A 19,164-nucleotide genomic window follows, 5' to 3' on the forward strand; every position below is an offset into this window, starting at 1 on the left:
TACTTGCTATGTGGTGCTATTCGAAATGCTTCTTAGGTATTAATTAATGAATCCTCATCATGAATCAGTGAGATAGTTAATATTGTACCTATTTCACAAGAGTAGAAACTGAGCACATAGGTGAAATGATTGACCCAAGATCATTGCCAGCATGTACATGTAGTGGACACACCCTAGCATGACCCTCTCCCCCCTTACAGGTGTATTGTCCCTCCCTTGAGTGTTGGTGGGAACTATGACTTATTTATCAATGGGACATGGGATAAAAAAGGCCATAACATAATGATATAGGGATCAGTTCTCCAAGACAACAAAAATAGTTCTTATGCACCTAACAACAGAACATCAAACTATGCAAACCAAAAACTAATAGAACTGTAAGGAGAAATAGATGAATCCACTATCATAGTTGGGAATTTCAATACCTCTTTCTCAGAAATGAAAAGATCTAGTAAGCATAAAATCAGTGAGGACATAGTTGAACTCAACAGCACCATCAATGAACTGGGTATAATTAATATCTCTAGACTGCTTCATCCAACAATAGCAGAATGCACATTCTTCTCAAGTTCATATGGAACATTCACCAAGATAGGCCACATTCTGGGCAATAAAACACTCCTGCCCAGTTAACTGGCTGACCTCTCAGAGTTGTTACAAAACTTACCAAATTTAAAAGAATAAAAATCAGGGGCACCTGGTTAGTTCAGTCAGTTAAGCATCCGATTTTCTCTCAGGTCATGATCTCATGGCTCATGAGCTCGAGCCCCACATCGGGCTCTCAGCTCTCAGCGCAGAGCCTGCTTTGGGTCCTCTGTCTCCCTTTCTCTCTGCCCCTCCCCGCCCCCCCCCCAATACATAAACATTTGAAAAAGAAAAATTATACAATGTCTGCTCACAGACCACAATGAAATTAAACTAGAAATCAGTAACAGAAAGATAGCTGGAAAATCCCCAAATATGTGGAGATTAAACAATGCACTTCTAAATAACACATGAATCAAAGAAGAGTTTTCAGGGATGCCAGTGGGTTGAGTGTCCAACATCAGCTCAGGTCCTGATCTCACGTTCATGGGTTTGAGCCCCCATCAGGCTCTCTGCTGACAGCTCAGAGCCTTGAGCCTCTTCATATTCTGTGTTTCCCTCTCTCCCTCCCCCTCCCCTGATCAGACTCTGTCTCTCTCTGTCTCTCAAAAAATAAAATAAAATGTTTTAAATTTTTTTTAAAAAAAGAAGAAATCTCAAGAGAAAGAAAAATATTTTGAGCTAAATGAAAATGAAATGTAACTTACATGTGGGATGCGGCAAAAGCAATGCTTAGAGGGAAATTTATAGCACTAAATATACATATATCAGAAAACAAGGAAGATCTAAAATCAATAATCCAAGTTTCCACCTTAGGGAATTAGAAGAAGAAGAGCAAGTTAAATTTAAAGTAAGGAGAAAAAACTAAATAATAAGAATTAGAGCAGTTGAAAACAGGAAATCAATAAGGGAAAAAAAATCAATGAAACCAAAAACTGGTCCTTTGAAAAGATCAATAAAAGCAATAAATCTCTAGCCAGGCTAACTAAGAAAAAGGGAGGACACAATGGCTGATACTAGAAATAAAAGAGGCGACATTACTACAGATCTCATGGACATTAAGAGGATAACAAAGGAAGACTATGAACAACTCTATGCTCACAAATTTGATAATCTAGATGAAATGGACCAATTCCTTGGAAGATACAACCTGCCAAAACTCACAAGAAGAAAGACAATCTGAATAAACCAACAGAATATGGCAAAGGTGATGGGCTATCATCTCCATGACTATGTTACCCTTATACAGCAAAGGTGAAAGGATTTTGCAGATGTAATTAATGTCCCTAATCAGTTTGACTTTGAGTTAACCAAAAGGGAGATTATCCTGGGTGGGCTGAAGCTAGTCAAGTGAGTTCTTTCTAAGGAAGCTGGGGCTTTCCCCAGAATCAGAGACTTGAAGCAGCAGAGACTCCCTTTTTCTGCTTGTCTGGAAGAAACTAGTTCTATAATCACAAGGAAATGGGTTCTGCCACAACTATATGAACTTAGAAGAGGAACCTGAACCTCATGGGAACTGGAGGTCACCTTGATTGCACCTTTGTGAGACCCTGAGTAGAGCACCCGTTTATGCCATGATGGGGCTCCTGATGCATAGAAACTATGAAATAATAAATGAGTGTTGTTTTAAGCTGCTAAATCTATGCTCATCTGTTAGTTAGTAATAGAAAAATAATATAGTAAAGAAGCAAAAATTCCTACCCAAGCAGCCTGACTCCAGGATATGTGCTTTAAATGCTGGTTGCCAAGTTGTTTTTGACACCAAGTGAAAGTTTTTTTTTCCCCGACACCAACCAGTTCTCCAATTCTCCAACTAGGTGAACTAGGTGTCCAATTATAATTAACTCAATTCTGATATTAACTAACTAGAGTTCAAATCTGTGGGTTGAAGGGCTCAGTTCCACAAAACTGTTTTCAGTTCAGGCTCCAGTCACAAGTATCAGATCATTCTGATTAACTGGCTATAACCAGGGCTTCTCATGACTCCCTCAACAGAATCAGTGATTTGCTAGAACATCTCAAAGGACTCAGAAAGCATTTTACTTACATTACTAGTTTATTATAAAGAATATAAATTAACATGTAGGTGAAGAGGTACACAAGGTGGGGTTCAGAAGGGTCTCAAGTACAGGAATCTCTGTCCCTAGTGGAATTGGGGTATGCCACCTTCATGGCAAATGGATGCTTAGGAGTTTTACAGAAGTTTCATTACACAGGCATGATTGATCATGTCCTCGGCCATTGGTGATCAACTTGATCTCTGGCCCATATCCCCTCCATGGAGGTTGGAGGCTCAGGTTGAAAGTCCTAGACTTCTCATTAAGGCTTGGTCTTTCTGGTGACAAGTCTCCATCCCAGAGCTATCTAGAAGCCCAGCCAAGCCTCATTAGAACAAAAGATGGTCCTATCACTCTTGTTACTCAGGAAATTCCAAGGACTTTAAAGAGCTCTGTGCCAGTAACTGGGGACAGTGACCAAATGTGTATTTCCCATTACACTACACTGGTCTTTAAGGTCTTTCAGATGAGGAATGGGGCTCACACCAGTGACTAAATTGACCAATCAAAGGCCACACGGACTGAGGGACTGTTTGCGACCAATATCTATATTTTCTCACTTTCAGACTTTGACTTCTGGCTCTATGATGCCCATGATGCCACTGTCAAAATATATAAAGCCATGAAAAAAGAAAATGTTTAAAGGAGAATTAGTTTTCAATTTTTTATTTAAATTCTAGTTAGTTAATATATAGTATAATATTGGTTTCAGGAGCAGAATTTAGTGATTCATCACTTGCATATAATACCCAGTGCTCATCCCAACAAGTGCCTTCCTTAATACCCATCATGCATCTAGTTCATCCCCCTACCCACCTCCCTTGATCAACCCTCAGTTTGTTCTCTTATTGTTAAGAGTCTCTTATGGTTTGTTTTCCTCTCTCTCTCTTTTCCCTTCCCATGTGTTCATCTGTTTTGCTTCTTAAACTACACATATGAGTGAAGTCATACAGTATTTGTCTTTCTCTGACTTGTTTCGCTTAGCATAATCAATGCTGTTAGCCTCATCCATGTTGTTGCAAATGGCGAGATTTCATTCTTTTTGATGGCTGAGTAATATTACCTTGTGTGTGTGTGTGTGTGTGTGTGTGTGTATCACACCACATCTTCTTTATCCATTCATCAGTTGATGGACATTTGGGCTCTTTCCTTAGTTTGACTATTGTTGATAGTGCTGCTATAAACATCGGGGCTGTATGTACCCCTTCGGGTCTGTATTTTTATATCCTTTGGGTAAATACCTAGTAGTGCAATTGCTGAGTCATAGGGTAGTTCTATTTTTAAATTTTTTTTTTTAAAGAACGTAATTTTATTTATAACATATGATGGTTGTGGTGGTGGTTTTTTTGTTTTGTTTTGTTTTGTCTCCCTTTCTCTATTTTTAACTTTTTGAGGAACCTCCATACTGTTTCCCAGAGTGGCTGCACCAGTTTGCATTCCCACCAACAGCATAAGAGGGTTTCCCCCTTTCTTTGCATCCTTGCCAACATCTGTTGTTTCCTGTGTTGTTAATTTTAGCCATTCTGACAGGTGTGAGGTGGTACCTCAATGTGGTTTTGATTTGTATTTCCCTCATGATGAGTGATGTTGAGCATCTTTTCATGTGTCTATTAGCCATCTGGATGTTTTCTTTGGAAAAAATGTCTATTCATGTCTTCTGCCCATTTCTTAACTGGATTATTTGTTTTGGGGGTGTTGAGTTTGATAAGTTTTTTATAGATTTTGGAGACTAATTCTTTATCAGGTATGTCATTTGCAAATATCTTCTCCCATTCTGTAGGCTGTAAGGAGAATTTTTAACATATAGGAAGTAAGAAAACATTGGTTAAAGATTAGGAGTTTTCACATAAGTCATATTCATTATGATTCCATGAAGTGAGTCAAAGGAGCCACAGCACATGAAGCTCAGAGAGACTGACTAACTTTTCCAAAGTTATGAAGTCATGGGGGAGGCCTTAGAACTTGACCCTGAGCCTGACACCCTCTCCTCCTCACTACACTACCGAAGAACAAAAAAAGAATATATCAGCCATCGTCTAGTTTCTATGGATTGGCAGAGTTCTTTTAGGAAGGAATGCAATCAGGAAATTTCCATCTTCACAGAAAGTAGAACTAAAGAGAATGAATGATAATTAAAGCATAAAGGATTTAACTTAATCCTAAGGAAGAGCTTTTCAGGGGTAAGGTTAATTAAACACTAAAGAGATTTTGCTTTAAAAAAAAATCAAAAGGTTCTAAAAGTTTATTTCTAGATTTCTGTCTATGAATCATCATAAGAAAACAGCAAGAAGAAAGTCTGGGAATAATTTTGCCAGCTAGTCAAAACCTTTGCAAGCCCAGCATTTTCAAATTTGACTATAAGGCTGATTGATCAGTCATAGCTTTCTGGGAAACTACAGCAAATGTTAATAACACTAAATTTTTACATACTGATGTCTATGTTTGGAAGAGATACTAGCCTCTCTCATGAAATCATTGGTATTATTTTTTTAAATTATCCACAAAGAATACAAATGGATTCAGACCACAGGTTTCTGCATTTATGTAGTATACTTCCTTCACAGATGAGTGATTTTGGACCCTCCACCATCACCCACTGCCCCCACCACATGGCTGCAAAACCCTCCTTCTCCCCAACTATCCTTGCTTTGCTCTTACTCCTTCCTTTTGCTGCTGCAGACCTCTTGCTGCCTGAGACTCTGTATTCAGCCCCAATCCTTTGCTGCAGTGGGGAAAGTCTTGGAACAGGAGTTTTGGGTGATTTCACATGCCATGAGGTAGGGAAAAAGGCATAAGACTGTAGAAAAGGACAATCCCAGATTCCACATATTTCTGTACCCCTCCCCTGCCCTGTCCCTCCAGCCTGGCCCAGGATCCCCCAGTCCCATTTTTTCTTTGTACTTCATTTCTTACACCCAGGCCTCCTGCTCTAAGTCTTGATACAATGCCCAAGAGAGTGGTGGCTTCCTCTGGATGTGGTTGAATCACATTCTTGACTCTTGGTATATTCCAGAGGCCAGCCCTTTCTATCCATAGAGCCCTAATCAGTATCCAACTGAAAATGGAGAGAATGGTAAGGAAGTAAAGGCAGCACTTTCTTTATTAAAAAGAGTAGAACCATGAATTCCAACTTGAGAATTAAAGGAATAAGAGAGGTTGAGCAAGGGACGCTTACAAACAACGATGAAAGTTGGAATATGTATCTAAAGTCTTTAAAATGACCATGCCATTTGGAGTGCCCGAGTGGCTCAGTGGGTTCAGTGTCTGACTCTTGATTTCAGCTCATGTCATGATCTCATGTTTCATGGGATCAAGCCTCATGTCAAGCCTCTGTAGCACAGAGCCTGCTTGGGATTCTCTCTCTCTCTCTCTCTCTCTCCCTCCCTCCCTCTCTCTCTCTCTCTCTCTCTCTGCCACTCCCCTGTTCATGCACGCATGCTTTCTCTCTCAAAAAAAATAAACTTATAAATCAATCAATCAATCAATCAATCAAATGATCATAGCATTGGATTCAGGCATTCCACTTTTGGGAATTAAACAATGGGAAGAGTAATAAGGTCTAAATAAGTGGAGTAGTATACTATTTTCATAGATTAGAAGTCTTAATATGGTAAAGATATGAAAGTATCCCAACTTCACAGATGAATAAACTGAGGTACAGCAAAGTTAAATAACTTGTCTAAAGTCATACAGATAGCAAGAGGTGAAACCATGACTCAAAACTAAGCAGTTGGGGCCCAGAGGCCATGCTCGTAACCACTCCACTGTCTTGTCCATCTCCTGTGAATGTACTGCCCGCTGAACCTCTGTTCTCATAGCATTTTCCTCTCTCAATATGTCTGTTTCCACCACTGGAGAGAGCAGGAACCTCATGTTATTTACCTTGGCCTTTCCAAGTGCCTGGCACATAGGAAATACCCAATATATGTTTATGAAACCCAACAGAACAGTTTATTGGTAAGCTGTCTATTCACCGACAGAATTTTCTGTAAAGTAGGACATAGCCACAGACAAAAATACACAGATTTAATAATGATTCTTAAGAAAAAGGCAGCTACTCTCCTTTCTTGGTTTGGGGTTATTAAACAATTTAAATGGCAGATCCAGAATTTACTTTTTAATGTGACTTTCTAAATAAAAAATTCCAAGACATTTCTCATCATTATTTGAGAGCAAGGATCACATAATTTCTTTTTTTTTTCTATACTGGGAGTGCCTAATAAATATTAAATACTGATGCTACCACTAAAACTATAAAATTATAAAGAAGGGAACAGTAAGGCTTTAAAAAAAAAGCATTTATGGCTAGAGAAGGGAAATAAGAAAGGAATTATTTATGCCTCTTACGTTTACAATAAAAATACGAAATCCAATGGAAGCTTATGGGACTTGGGAATATGAAATGGTTAAGCAACCACCAAAAGTTAAAGAAACCAGAGGCAGAGACTTCCAAAGCAAAGCAAAACAGTGGACACCTAAATCCACCTCTGGTTTCGTTAGTGACTTGCTATGTTTTTATGTATATATATATATTTATATATATATATATATATATATCCCCTCAGCCCTGACTACTCAAATCATAATAAATCCAAATAGCCTCTTTGCCTTGACCCCTTCACATTCTCGGGATTTTACAAAACTCGTGGTCAGAAATGTTCAGAGAGAAAAATGACCTCCTGAGATTCAATTTTGATATTCAACCAAATCAGAGGAGCCAAAAACACTTTTACTGGTAACCAGTGTTTGTTTTTGATAAACACTATTACTCAGGGTTCTCCAGAGAGAGAGAGAGAGAGAGAGAGAGGAGAGACCTTCCTTTTAGGGAACTGGCTCACAAAAGACTGGCAAGTCTAAAACGTGCAAGGCAGGCCAGCGGGATGGAGACCCAGAGAAGAGTTGATGCTTCAGTCTTGAGTCTGAAGGCTTTTTAGAGGCAGAATTCCTTCTTCCTCCGGAGACCTCACAGTCTTTTCTCTTCAGGCCTTGCAGCTGATTGGTTGAGGTTCAACCACATTTTGGAGGATAATCCACTTGACTCAAAATCTACCATGTAAATGTTAATCACATCGAAAAAAACAAAAAAAATAACTTCACAGCAACACCTAGATTGGTGTTGGACCAGATTGATGTTAGGCTGGGTTCCATAGCCCAACAAGATGACACAAAAGATTCACCATCACAACAATGGACATTCTCTATTATTTATTGCAGCTACATTTCATACAGCCAATAGCACGTGACATAATTTTAGACTTGTCCCTGCAACGAAGCAAACCGGCCCTTTTTCAAACTGTGTGCAAGACTTCTGCGTACTAAGCCCTATGCCAAACATCTGTTGGACAGTTTCTTCCTTGGCCTGCATATTATCCAACAGTAGTTAATATGGTTTTTAGATAATCAGCAGAACGGCTCTTACCCAGCCCTTGGCTAAGTATTTCTGTACCACAAACACTTCCACAGAAGCACGACAGTACAAAGTACTATCACATTTCACCAGGATGGTATCCTTCGTCAACTAAATTATCCCAATTGCTTTGATACAGAAAAAGTAATTGCAATCCTTTTGTTTATAAGCGTGTGTCTCAGATTAAACGTTCACAGCATCTGTACAGAGAGCAATACACAAAGTATTCCACCTCTAATGAAAGTTTAATCGTGATCTGATGGCAGGGGCTTACAGAGAGCCCAGAGCAGCATCCGTGTGGTGTGACCTCGATGGTCCGAAGAGGCAGAGCTTTTCAGCTCGCCGTCCGCAGAGCCAGCGTCTTTCGTCCCCTCTGCCAGACCTCTGTCTCCCAAGGAAACAACTCCCTTCTTCAGTTCCCTGCATTACCCAAGGGACTATGCAAGTCTCGGACCAGGAACAAAGCTCCCGGGAGCTGGATTTAGAGGAGATAACTAGGAAAATTTCATTTCTTGACAAATGGCGGGAGATCTTTAGTTATCGCGGGTAAGATGTTCTTGTTTTCTCGTTTCTCTAGAACCAGAGGGATTTCTGGTGTGTAAGCAAGAAATCAGCTTTTATGTTGTGCTACATGAGAAGTCTCCATTATGGGTTTACATTTAAGATGCTTCGGGTATAACCATTTGTAGAGAGACGCTGCCCTAGCAAGGTTGGGTTTGAAGAGGTTTGTGGGTTGAGTAAGAGTAATTTCCTTGATGTTTTCTCTTTCATTTACAGGTTGGGAACCAATAATGCAACTCCTCAGGTAATTACTTTTCTCAAAGCCAGTGTGTTTTCCTCTCGTTGCTTCTTCAAACAATCACATTAACAGCATAATCTGCATTTATTTTACTCACAGAATGTCACTCAGGCACCCAGCATTTAATGTGTGAACACATAAAACTAGAAAGCCCTTTGAAATCTTTTCTCATGCTTTCTTTTTTCATGAAAATCCCTTCCTACTTTTAAGAGTACTTTTCATCACTAAGAGCACCATATGGTTATTATTTTAGAAAAAAGTAATATTAGAATCTAGAGTTCTTAAACTTGTGAAATAACACTAGGTTCTGATAGCCAAATGCTTCAGTGTTCGCGAAGAAAAGTGATTTTGAAAGTACCATCATCTTTATTCCGCTTCTGAAAAACTGTTTTCCTTCATCATTTTCAAATAAGGGAAAGGTGACCGAATTCAGGTGTTACAAGGTATTTTAAAATCTGTTATACATTATAAGATGAAAGATATCTCATGTAACCTGAAAAGGTTAGAAGGTAATGAACTTGGTATTTCAGATATTAATTCAGTCTCTGAACAAACACGGCACAAAATATTAGGGTGATTTTCGCATCACTAATATATGATATGATCAAACAACTGAATTATTAATATTTTAACGGTAATGCTAAAGCATCTTCCTACAAGTGACCTGTAATCAAAAGCCTTATTTGTGCTAAAACTTTCTTAACCATAGTCTAAATTAGAATCAGGGAGATAATGCTTCCATTTTAGTCCTGGAAGCATTAAATGGAAATAGCTACCGTTTGGGAGAATAGAATATTCAAAAGATAAAACAATCTTTGAAGGGAAAAAAAATTATAAATGTCAAGTTACGCTTTATACAGGGTGAGGGAAACCCATTGCCACAAATGTAAGATTTTCTGTTTGATTTACAAAATGCATCATATCCCAATAGTAGTCTGCCATTGGGATGCTGTGTTTCTGAGATAAGAGAGCATCTTTGCCTCTAGGAATCCAGAAAACTAAGAAGGCAGTTTCCTTCATGTTTTAGCTACCAACAGGGCAGATTTGTTTCATGACATCAGTATAGAAGTTAAGTAAACTGGAAGAAGGGTTGATTCTAACATATTTAAATGCCATAAGAATCAGTCAAGAAAAGAAAAAGTAGATTTTTTTTTTTCCTTAAAGGGAGGGGATGGATTTTTTTAAAGAAAAAAAAAAAGATTATACTCACTTCTTAGGGAGCAGGAATCTGAGAGAATTATCAGGAGGTAGCCTGACTTCCTTTATTGGCCAGTTAAAAACACAATGAGAAACATCGCGTATAGACTGGAAAGACTCAATGTTTATAAAATGTTGTCTTCTCGAAATAAGAGACAGTGACATTTACACTTTTCTCTAAACATAATTTCAAGTCAAGGTCTTGATAGCATTAATTATGTTTCCATAGTTACATTTAACCTCTCCCAGCCACATAAAACTTGTGAGAAACCCCTTTGACACAGACACTGGGATTTTCCTTCCTCTTTTATTGCTATTTATCACCATTTTCAGATGTCTTTCAAAGGGACACAATATTTTCTGAACACTGATTTTTCAGAGAGAAAGAGAGAAGAGAGGGGAAACAGGTCGTCACCAGCTCTGTTTGCTTTGTTTTTTGGTGGTGGCATTTTACACAGAATCATGACGGCAACCATGTATCAGCTGACGAAACTGAAAATGCAACAGGGATACCTCAGCCCAGGGGACAAGGACATTTGCCATCCAGTAGCCTTTGTTCTATCCCCAAACCCTCTATCATCTCTTCAAAATCAGGCGGCTCTCCTATCTCCCTGGCAATGGCCACGGTAAGTATAGCTTGTCAATTAAACATGAAAGGAAACGTAATCTTCCCCCAACAACAAGGCTGGGGAATCTTATCTCCTGTCATGTGACAGTATTATTGAAGATAAGACTACACACGGTTGTTATTGGTAAAGGGAGAATATAATTAAAATGACTTATTTATGGTGTTTTTCAAGGACACTGGTGATGTTACAGTCTTTTCCTCCCCAACTCTGAGAGTCTCTCTATTCACTTCCTTTGTGTGACAATTAAATTTGAGGTAGTGAGGGAGTTAATTTCAAATAAGTCACTCTATAGTGTGGGGTAGGGCAGGTGACGAGTGGTATAAACAACCATGCATAAAGCCATGCAGCTGTGTAAGGCAGGACCCTGTCTGTGCATGGGCAGGAGGGAGGGAGGTGAAGCCCTGTGCTGGGCCTGGGCCTGGGCAAGGAGCTGATCTCAGGAAGAAATGTTTTCTGGGGCTGCCGAATAACATCCAGGTTTGAAAAGAACCTAAGGATCTGGAAGCTACCGATCCCAGGGACCATTTGCTTAGTTCCAAACCTGATGAGTCGGAGCAAAGACCCCCACCAGCCGAGGCACAGACCCAGCTAGGAGGCAAACTAGCAGCATCTCATTGGGTCAAACAGGACAAGGCTGGAGGCAATGCCTTGGCAAATGTCCGAAGGCCCAGCTGTCAAGGTCAAAGAGGCGTGATTGGGCACTGGGGAAGCTAAGGCATGTATCAAGCCAGGGGAAAAGTACCAGCTAGGGTGAGAGATTCCTTCAGTTAGATTGCACCCAAGATAATTCTTTCAGTCGTAGTGAAACTCACGGCTTCTCAGGACTGTTTTCCCACATTTACCCTGTCCCTTCAAACTCCACACTACATTCTGGAGCCTCACGCAGAGACTTTTCCTGGGGACCCTAAGAACAAGAATTGGAAGAAGCACTTCCTTCCTGAGGACATGCCACCCTACACCGGGGCAACCTTGCAGAAACCACCGAAGACTAGCTTGGTCACACGGGCGAGGACCAACAACACTTGTCCTACAGTTAGGCCCGTCCTGTACATCCGGTTCCACAGTCTGTGCACTGCACACAGGGTCCCTGAGAGGGATGAGTGGGGACTGGAACCCCTTCTGGGGAAACCACACAGTCTCCGTCTGCTTTCTTTCTTTTTTTTTTTTTTTTTTAATGTTTATTTATTTTTGACAGAGAGACAGAGCATGAGTGGGGGAGGGGCAGAAAGAGAGAGGGAGACACAGAATCCGAAGCAGCCTCCAGACTCAGCTGTCAGCACAGAACCCGACGCAGGGCTCGAACTCACAGACCGCGAGATCATGACCTGAGCCGAAGTCGGATGCTCAACCAACTGAGCCACCCAGGCGCCCCTCCGTCTGCTTTTTAAGTTGGCTCTGGCTGTAGTATTTCCAACGCTGAATATAGCCTTCCCTTAAGGTCCTCAGATGGGACATCATCCAATACAGGGTCCCGCGTTCTTTTTTATCATGCATTTCCTCACAGGCTTCATAGAGCGACTCTCTTTCCTGTCATATTTGCAGTATAAATGTACTTAGGGGCCCACTGTTCTTTCTCATCACAAATCTCTCTGCCTCAATCCACCTTCCCTCTTTTGCTCAAATGCCAGATGTCACAGGAAGATAGGTCAGAAGGGCTCTCATGAGATGCTGCACCGGGTCATTGGCCTCACAGCCCCTGGACAGTGCCTTAACTTGTGTCTCATGTATCTAGTGAATGGCTCACATTTCAGGGAATGAAGACAGGTAATGAATACGTAATCCTGTTAGAGTCTCCAGCCTCCGCGGTGATTCTGCCTAGAGTGGACTATAGCACCAGACGTTAGAGTGACTACCTGTATTTTAATGGATGAGATAATGTTTTTAACAAACAATCTTTAATAAAAATGTATTACTGGCTCTGTAATGAATTTCTACGGTCATTTTAGAATTTATACACAGTGGGACAGTAGGCCACCTTGTCTATGAATACAAGACAAAACTATGATGGCATATTGGCATTTGCCCATATAGGCTTACAGAAATTCTAGAAGGCTTCAGATAATGTAACAGAGCCAGGAAAGAGTAGGGCAGGAGACACGGTGGGAGGGAGTTTTCCCTCAGCATACCTTTTTGTACTCTCTGGATTTTGAACCATGTGAATGTGCAATCTATTTTTAAAAACTCACATAGAAATTTTAAAAACAGGGAAAAAAAAAAAAAAAGCATTCGCAGATGTTTCCAAAATCTTCTGGTTTCTCTTTATACTGTGGAAGCAAGAGAGTCTCGGTCTGAGACTTCTCTACCAACACAAACGTGGTGTGATTGCAGACCTCCCCCATAACTGTTCCAAGGTAATTCTCTCCCTCTGGAAGAGCCTGGGGGACAAAAGAATCAGACCACTGTAGCCTGAACCCGAGTCGATGGAGTGTTAAGGAAGTCCCAGAAGTGGAGATAATCGATTTTCTTCTTAAAAAAAAAAAAAAATTTGAATTTATTCCCATTATGTGGGCCAGATGATAGTGTGTCCTTTAAATAGCAGTAGCATTAATTAAACACACCCTGGGATTTCGAGATGCTGAGCCTTGGGATTCTGAACACGTGGATTCCAGGGGGGCGATTTGGAAGCCTGACCAATTCTAATCGAGGACGTTTCAGCCATGCAGCTGCCTGGCAAATTATCAGAGCTACTGAATCCTAATACTCACTTGAGAATGCCTTTTGTTGTCATTCTGCCATTCTCCTTTCCCTCCCTGTTGAGGGTAGGGATGCATGGGATTTCCTGACTTGAGCACACTCACTCCTTGCTGGGATTCTGCTGAGAAAGGATGGGGTGGGTGGAGCACCCTACGAACCTTCTCCCTCCCCAGCTCTTTTATTTCTCACCCTTTGTTGCCCCATTTCCCACACTGCAGCCTTCCGCCTTCCCCCAACCTAACATCTTACCGTGTGTGCGAATGCCAGCCAAGGCTCCCGGCCCAGGTAAGGTTGTGGAGAAGGTAAGCATCCTCCTCCCCTCTGCTCTTCCCCCAGCACCTCCCCGCCCTTACCCCAAACTGCCTGCCTTCCCTCCAGGGCAGTTTCCCACCCTCCTGCCCAACCAGGCCCTTCTCCAGAACCCAGCCTGGAACACAATCCCGTAGCCTCTTTTATCCGCAGTCAATAAACAAACCCCTGGTGTCTTTGCAATACCAGCCAGCAGGATGGTATTAAACAATGCAATGCCGGGAGATCAAAATATTCTGGCGGAGCCCCAGAGGAATGAAGCTCCAATGGAGGATGATAGGTAGTGGGGTGGCTTTTTGGAAGCCGGAAGCACAGCCTGGTGCCCCAGCCTAAGGCCTGGCCAACAGTCAGACCTCAGGAGATGTTTGCTTAATTAATTCACTGCTCTGGACAATCCCCTAGAGCCACATCTCAGTGCAGGGCAATGGGTATCATCCAGGTGCTCCTTCAGAGGCACTCCACCCTTCCCCAACCTGCTTTCTGCCAAGACTGACCTGTAGGGACTCCATCACCAGGGCTCCCTCCTCCTCCGGCTTCCTATTGAGTTTGAACAATGGGAGCCTTAGAGGGGGCCTGGAGGGAGGAAAGGGAAAGAAGACAGGCTGTGCACAGCTGGCGGAATCCCTCTCCTCTTCTGGAAGCTCTTTCCCCAGGACTCTGTCCTTTCTGCTTCAGGTCCCCCCTCCTCCCTCCTAGCCCCTCCAGGTCTACGGGAGATACTGTTGCTAGCTGTGGGACCCTGCGCTGGCCACTGTGGTTTCCCCACATGCCGTCCATATCTTTGTAAATAGTCCGTTTTAAACTTTCCTCAAGTTAATTATCCTGACTTGGGCGTGCCATCTGTTTCCTGCTGGGACTCTTACCATACAAGTCGAAAGGCTTGCATTTGGGTGCTGGAGCTGCCATTTACATACACATAACGGCTCTGTGTCCCAAAGCTTTTCATTGTAAAATGAAAGGGCTGAATTAGATTGTTTTAAAATTCAGCAACTACTGGGGCACCTGGGTGGCTTGGTCGGTTAAGCGTCCGACTTCGGCTCAGGTCACGATCTCGCGGTCGCGGTCGGTGGGTTCGAGCCCCGCGTCGGGCTCTGTGCTGACAGCTCAGAGCCTGGAGCCTGTTTCAGATTCTGTGTCTCCCTCTCTCTGTGACCCTCCCCTGTTCATGCTCTGTCTCTCTCTGTCTCAAAAATAAATAAACGTTAAAAAAAAAAACTTTTTTAATTCAGCAACTACTTCTGGCCAGCCTGTTGTGCACCCGGCACTGTACCAGATGCTGAGGAATCCATGGTGAACATGATCAAGCCAAGAATCTACCACTCTATTTGACAGGCTAGGAGAGAAACGTTTCTTAGGTTTTGCTAACTCGAAAGTCTGATTCCATGATGAGCCAGTAATTTCTAAGGAAAGAAATGATGTAGAGAAGAAGCTTCAGAAAATTATTCTATCTCAGGTTGGGGATGCGGACAGGTGCAGAGGTGGGAGAGGACAGGATGGGCAAGGTTGTCACAGGGAAAATAGAAGCCCAGGGACCAGAGAAAAGGCAGTCAAGGCAAGGAAATTAAACACATCAGGAAGAATGATCCAGGACCTCTGTCTTCGGGGGTGTATGTGTGTGTGAGTGTGTGTGTGTATGTGTGCGTGCGTGTGTGTGAGCATGTGCATGTGTGTGTGTGTGAGTGCATGAGTGTGTGTGTGTGTGTATGTGTGGGCATGCGAGATAATGATCATCATTATCATCATCATAGCAATCAGGAAAGAGTTATTCATTACAAATCCTGGAAAACTAACAAAGTGAAAAGAGAAAAACTATAAACCATGCTTGTGTTAAATAATAATGATCATTTCAGTCATTTATTAGGACCATTTACCATGTGTGTCCAGTTACCAGGCAGCACAATGACATATGCATATTACTGAATATAAGCCAGGCTAATCACATATATCATTTATACTTTACGATGAATCCTGCTGAGTGTGCCCGGGTCACGGTGGGCAGTTTAACTCACATAGTCATTTGTGACCCAGGGTCAGATATTCAGTCTCTATTGGGAACCTCAGGCAGTCCAGGACCAGCTTTTCAAGTGAAAATAGTTGTCAGCAGTTGACTTCACTTGGGTCTTAGTGGGTCTTGACAGGGGCTCCCTACAGCATCCCTGCTCGCCACAGATTCTTCCATGCTATTGGGTGTGCGGGTCAGACTGCTTGTAAGGAAGCCTGGACTTGTTGCAGAACCTCTTCATACCCTGTGCCCACTCACAACTGGTGGCGTTGTAAGCTACCCAATAATTAGGTCAGAGCAGCACATCAAACTCTGGTTTAAGTTGCCTCTAAAATCCAAAGAAAGCCAAGAAGCATTGTATCTCCTGTGTAGTATTTGGAACACGGTGCGACAATTGTGCCTCACTTGTGGAACAACGTGGTACCCCACTGCTCCCCTACGAACCTCACTGATTCAGCAGCCCCTGGACTTCTGGGGGTTTATCTCCCAACTCCCTGGCATGCATGTGTTTTATCAATGTGCCTAAGGTGCTTATCGCCTCCCACTTCCTGGATCCAATTAGTATAATGCCGCCTCTCTGTTCTAAGTCGGACACAGGTGCATCTGGATGGTGACACTCCCTAAGTTGGAAGTGACATCCAGCAACCAAAACAGGAGCTTGGTTTGGCTGGCAGAGTTGTTTTCATTGAATTTGCATTCTAAGCCTTCTTAGTCTCAACAGTTTTAATCTCTCACATTCATACCCGGCTTCCCCTCCCCTCCTCCTGCCAGGCTCTGGTCTTTTTTCATCTGTGGTGGGGCTCTGTTCCCTACAGCATTCCAGGGCAGACACGTTGTGTGTTCATAAAGGGAGAACACCTTGCATTTAATCAGCACTTAACGGTTCCCAAAGCCCTTTTCCATATGTCTTCCCATTCAATAATAGCCGTGATGTGGGCCGAGCAAGGGTTGACCCCATTTCAGGATAAGCAAATAAAGTCTTACAGAGGATGGGCAATCAGTCCAAGTTCATGCGGTCAGCGAGGAGCAGAACTGGGCTTCTCAACACAGGAGTGGGGAGTGCTCAGTCTTTCTTCTGTGCTGTGCAGCCCTGATGTCATTTTCAGTCCTCTGCTGGGGATGGCCTGGGTTGGTGGCTCGTTGGCCATGATACACATCGAGTCTGTGTCTTCCGGGAGCCGACTCTATGCTCTTCTCCCTCTCCTTCTCTTGCTGTTGCCCTGAGCCACCGGACAAACCATTTGTCTTCAAGTGCACTTCTGGGCTCACACTGAAATGCACCTGCCTCTCTTTCTTTGTAGAGACAATCTTTTCTTTCAAGGAAGGAGCAGAGGTGGCCAGGAAATAAACTCCAGCCACGGAACCAGACCCTGGTCTGACAAGGGGAGAACTTTCCAGATGCTCACTCTCCTGCATCTGCCCTTATTAGAAACCATTAGGCTCTGGATAAATTGGGCTGATCGTTCCTTTTTGCCACAGAGTCTCCTCGTTCCTTTGAACCACTCCCTGTCCTTGGACACTCTGGGTGCTCTCTGTGTGTGCATGCATGAGTGAGTGTGTGTGTGTGTGTGTGTGTGTGTGTGTGTGTTTGCAGGTCTTCTCTGTCCAGCCTCCCCTCCATTATAGGAAATAGGTCATTATGTGGTCTGTCCCAGAGTGTGGGATGTGTGCCTCTGCTAGAGCATGGCTGCTTTTAGGGATACGTTATTAAGTGACATTAAATAGACTGAGTCACCTTCTTCACTGAGCCCTTCTTCATGCTGGCAGGCCCTGAAGAAAGACTCTGTAAGTGGTGCACATGTTCACACCTCTTTAACACTTCCTACTTCCTTTCTTAATTAAATAGAATGTGAGCTCAGGCAAAGCTTTCATAGGTGATAGTTTCTAGCATAAGTCAATAACATTGTTTTATTTCCATTATTTTTTTAAATATGGTGATTTATTTTTTTTAAATAAGTGATTTTGATTCCCACTTAAAGATGTGACAAGAAGTGTCCCTATTAAATAAGTATTTTTTAATTTATAAAAGAGTAGCTCAAGCTAATGAAAAATATTAATTAAATAATGATTGGCCCACAAAAATGACAGCAATTACAGGATGACACATACTTGTTTTTAAATGTTTATGTATTTTTGAGAGAGAGAGAGAGAGAGAGAGAGAGAGAGAGAGAGTGTGGGAGCAGGGGAGGGGGAGAGGGGAGAAAGAGGATCTGAGAGCCTGACGCTGGGCTTGAACTCACAAACTGTGAAATCATGATTTGAGCCTGTGAGATCATGACCTGAGCAGAATTCAGACACTCAACCAACTGAGCCACCCAGACACCCCAAGGATGCCGCATACTTAAAGCTGGGGAGGCAGAGAAGTAGTGTTGGAATTTGGATGCAAATTCCAGCAGTTTCTACCACTGGGTACTTCCCTGTGGAAGGAGGATAATAAGAGTACCTACCTCAAATAATTAAATTAACATAATGAATGTAAAGCACTTAGACCAGTGTGTGGTACATAGAAAACACTCAATAAATGCTAGATGCCATTGGCCAGCCTAGTTCAAGTGTATCTCTTCCATGAAGCATTCCTGAGCTCTTTAGTCAGAAATTCTCCTCCCTCTGTTCTCTCAAGGTACTTTTTACTCTGGAACTTCACACATTCTATCTTGTACACAGTTGCGGGGTATTAGACTTTTTACATATCTATACCCCACATAGGTAGGACCAAGCACATGCTAAGCAATTACTATGCCCCTGATTGTGGATGGATTCCCCTTTCTTCACGTATTTGATTTATAAAGGCTTGTTTCTTCTGGGAAGCCTTAGAAGACCCTCTCCAATCTCAATGTGTTATAGGATATCCAGCAAAACCTTAAAAATTTGGGGGCAAGAGGACAGAGAATGATTGTTTAGTATCATTTAAAAAAAATCTTTTTAACGTTTATTTTTTAAGGAGAGAGAGAGAGACACAGCGTGAGCAGGGGAGGGGCAGAGAGAGAGGGAGACACACAATCTGAAGCGGGCTGCAGGCTCTGAGCCATCAGCACAGAGCCCGATGCGGGGCTTGAACCCATGAACTGTGAGATCATGACATGGGCCAAAGTCGGACAGCTAACTGACTGAGCCACCCAGGCGCCCCTGTTTAGTATCATTTAAATCAATATTGTACTCAAGCTAGAAACAGAGTCCTGTCTGTTTCTCTTTCCTAGAGCAAGAGAGAAGGACTCAAAGCTGGGGGAGGCGAGCACTGCAGAGTCATGGCTGCAGATGGGTATCCCGGATATCCGTGACATGGATCGTCAGTGACAGGAGGCAGAGGGGCAGAGCAGTGGCCCAGGCTGGACTGCAAAGCATAAAGGAGAGATGGCTGGCAATGGAAGGGGAGACAGACACAAGGGACAAAAATCAGATGGGGACAACAGGGCACAAGGTTAACACACTGAGCCTTCGGGATACAATAGTCTAAGGGAACCTGGTGTGAACCTTTCACACAAGAC

At 42.5% G+C, this 19,164-nt stretch overlaps 1 protein-coding gene across 1 annotated transcript in view; it reads left to right on the plus strand.

The window, feature by feature from the left end:
- Positions 1 to 8,488: 8,488 nt before the first annotated feature.
- MINDY4B (MINDY family member 4B) overlaps positions 8,489 to 19,164 on the plus strand; it is a 37,239-nt gene continuing 26,563 nt past the window's right edge. The window contains exons 1-3 of the mRNA XM_049628689.1: positions 8,489 to 8,595; positions 8,827 to 8,854; positions 10,504 to 10,671. Of these exons, the coding sequence (XP_049484646.1) occupies positions 8,489 to 8,595; positions 8,827 to 8,854; positions 10,504 to 10,671 (303 nt within the window). The remainder of the gene's footprint in view (positions 8,596 to 8,826; positions 8,855 to 10,503; positions 10,672 to 19,164) is intronic.

Source organism: Panthera uncia, chromosome C2 (assembly GCF_023721935.1).
Source record: "Panthera uncia isolate 11264 chromosome C2, Puncia_PCG_1.0, whole genome shotgun sequence".
In the NCBI taxonomy this organism is placed as follows: Eukaryota; Metazoa; Chordata; class Mammalia; order Carnivora; family Felidae; genus Panthera; species Panthera uncia.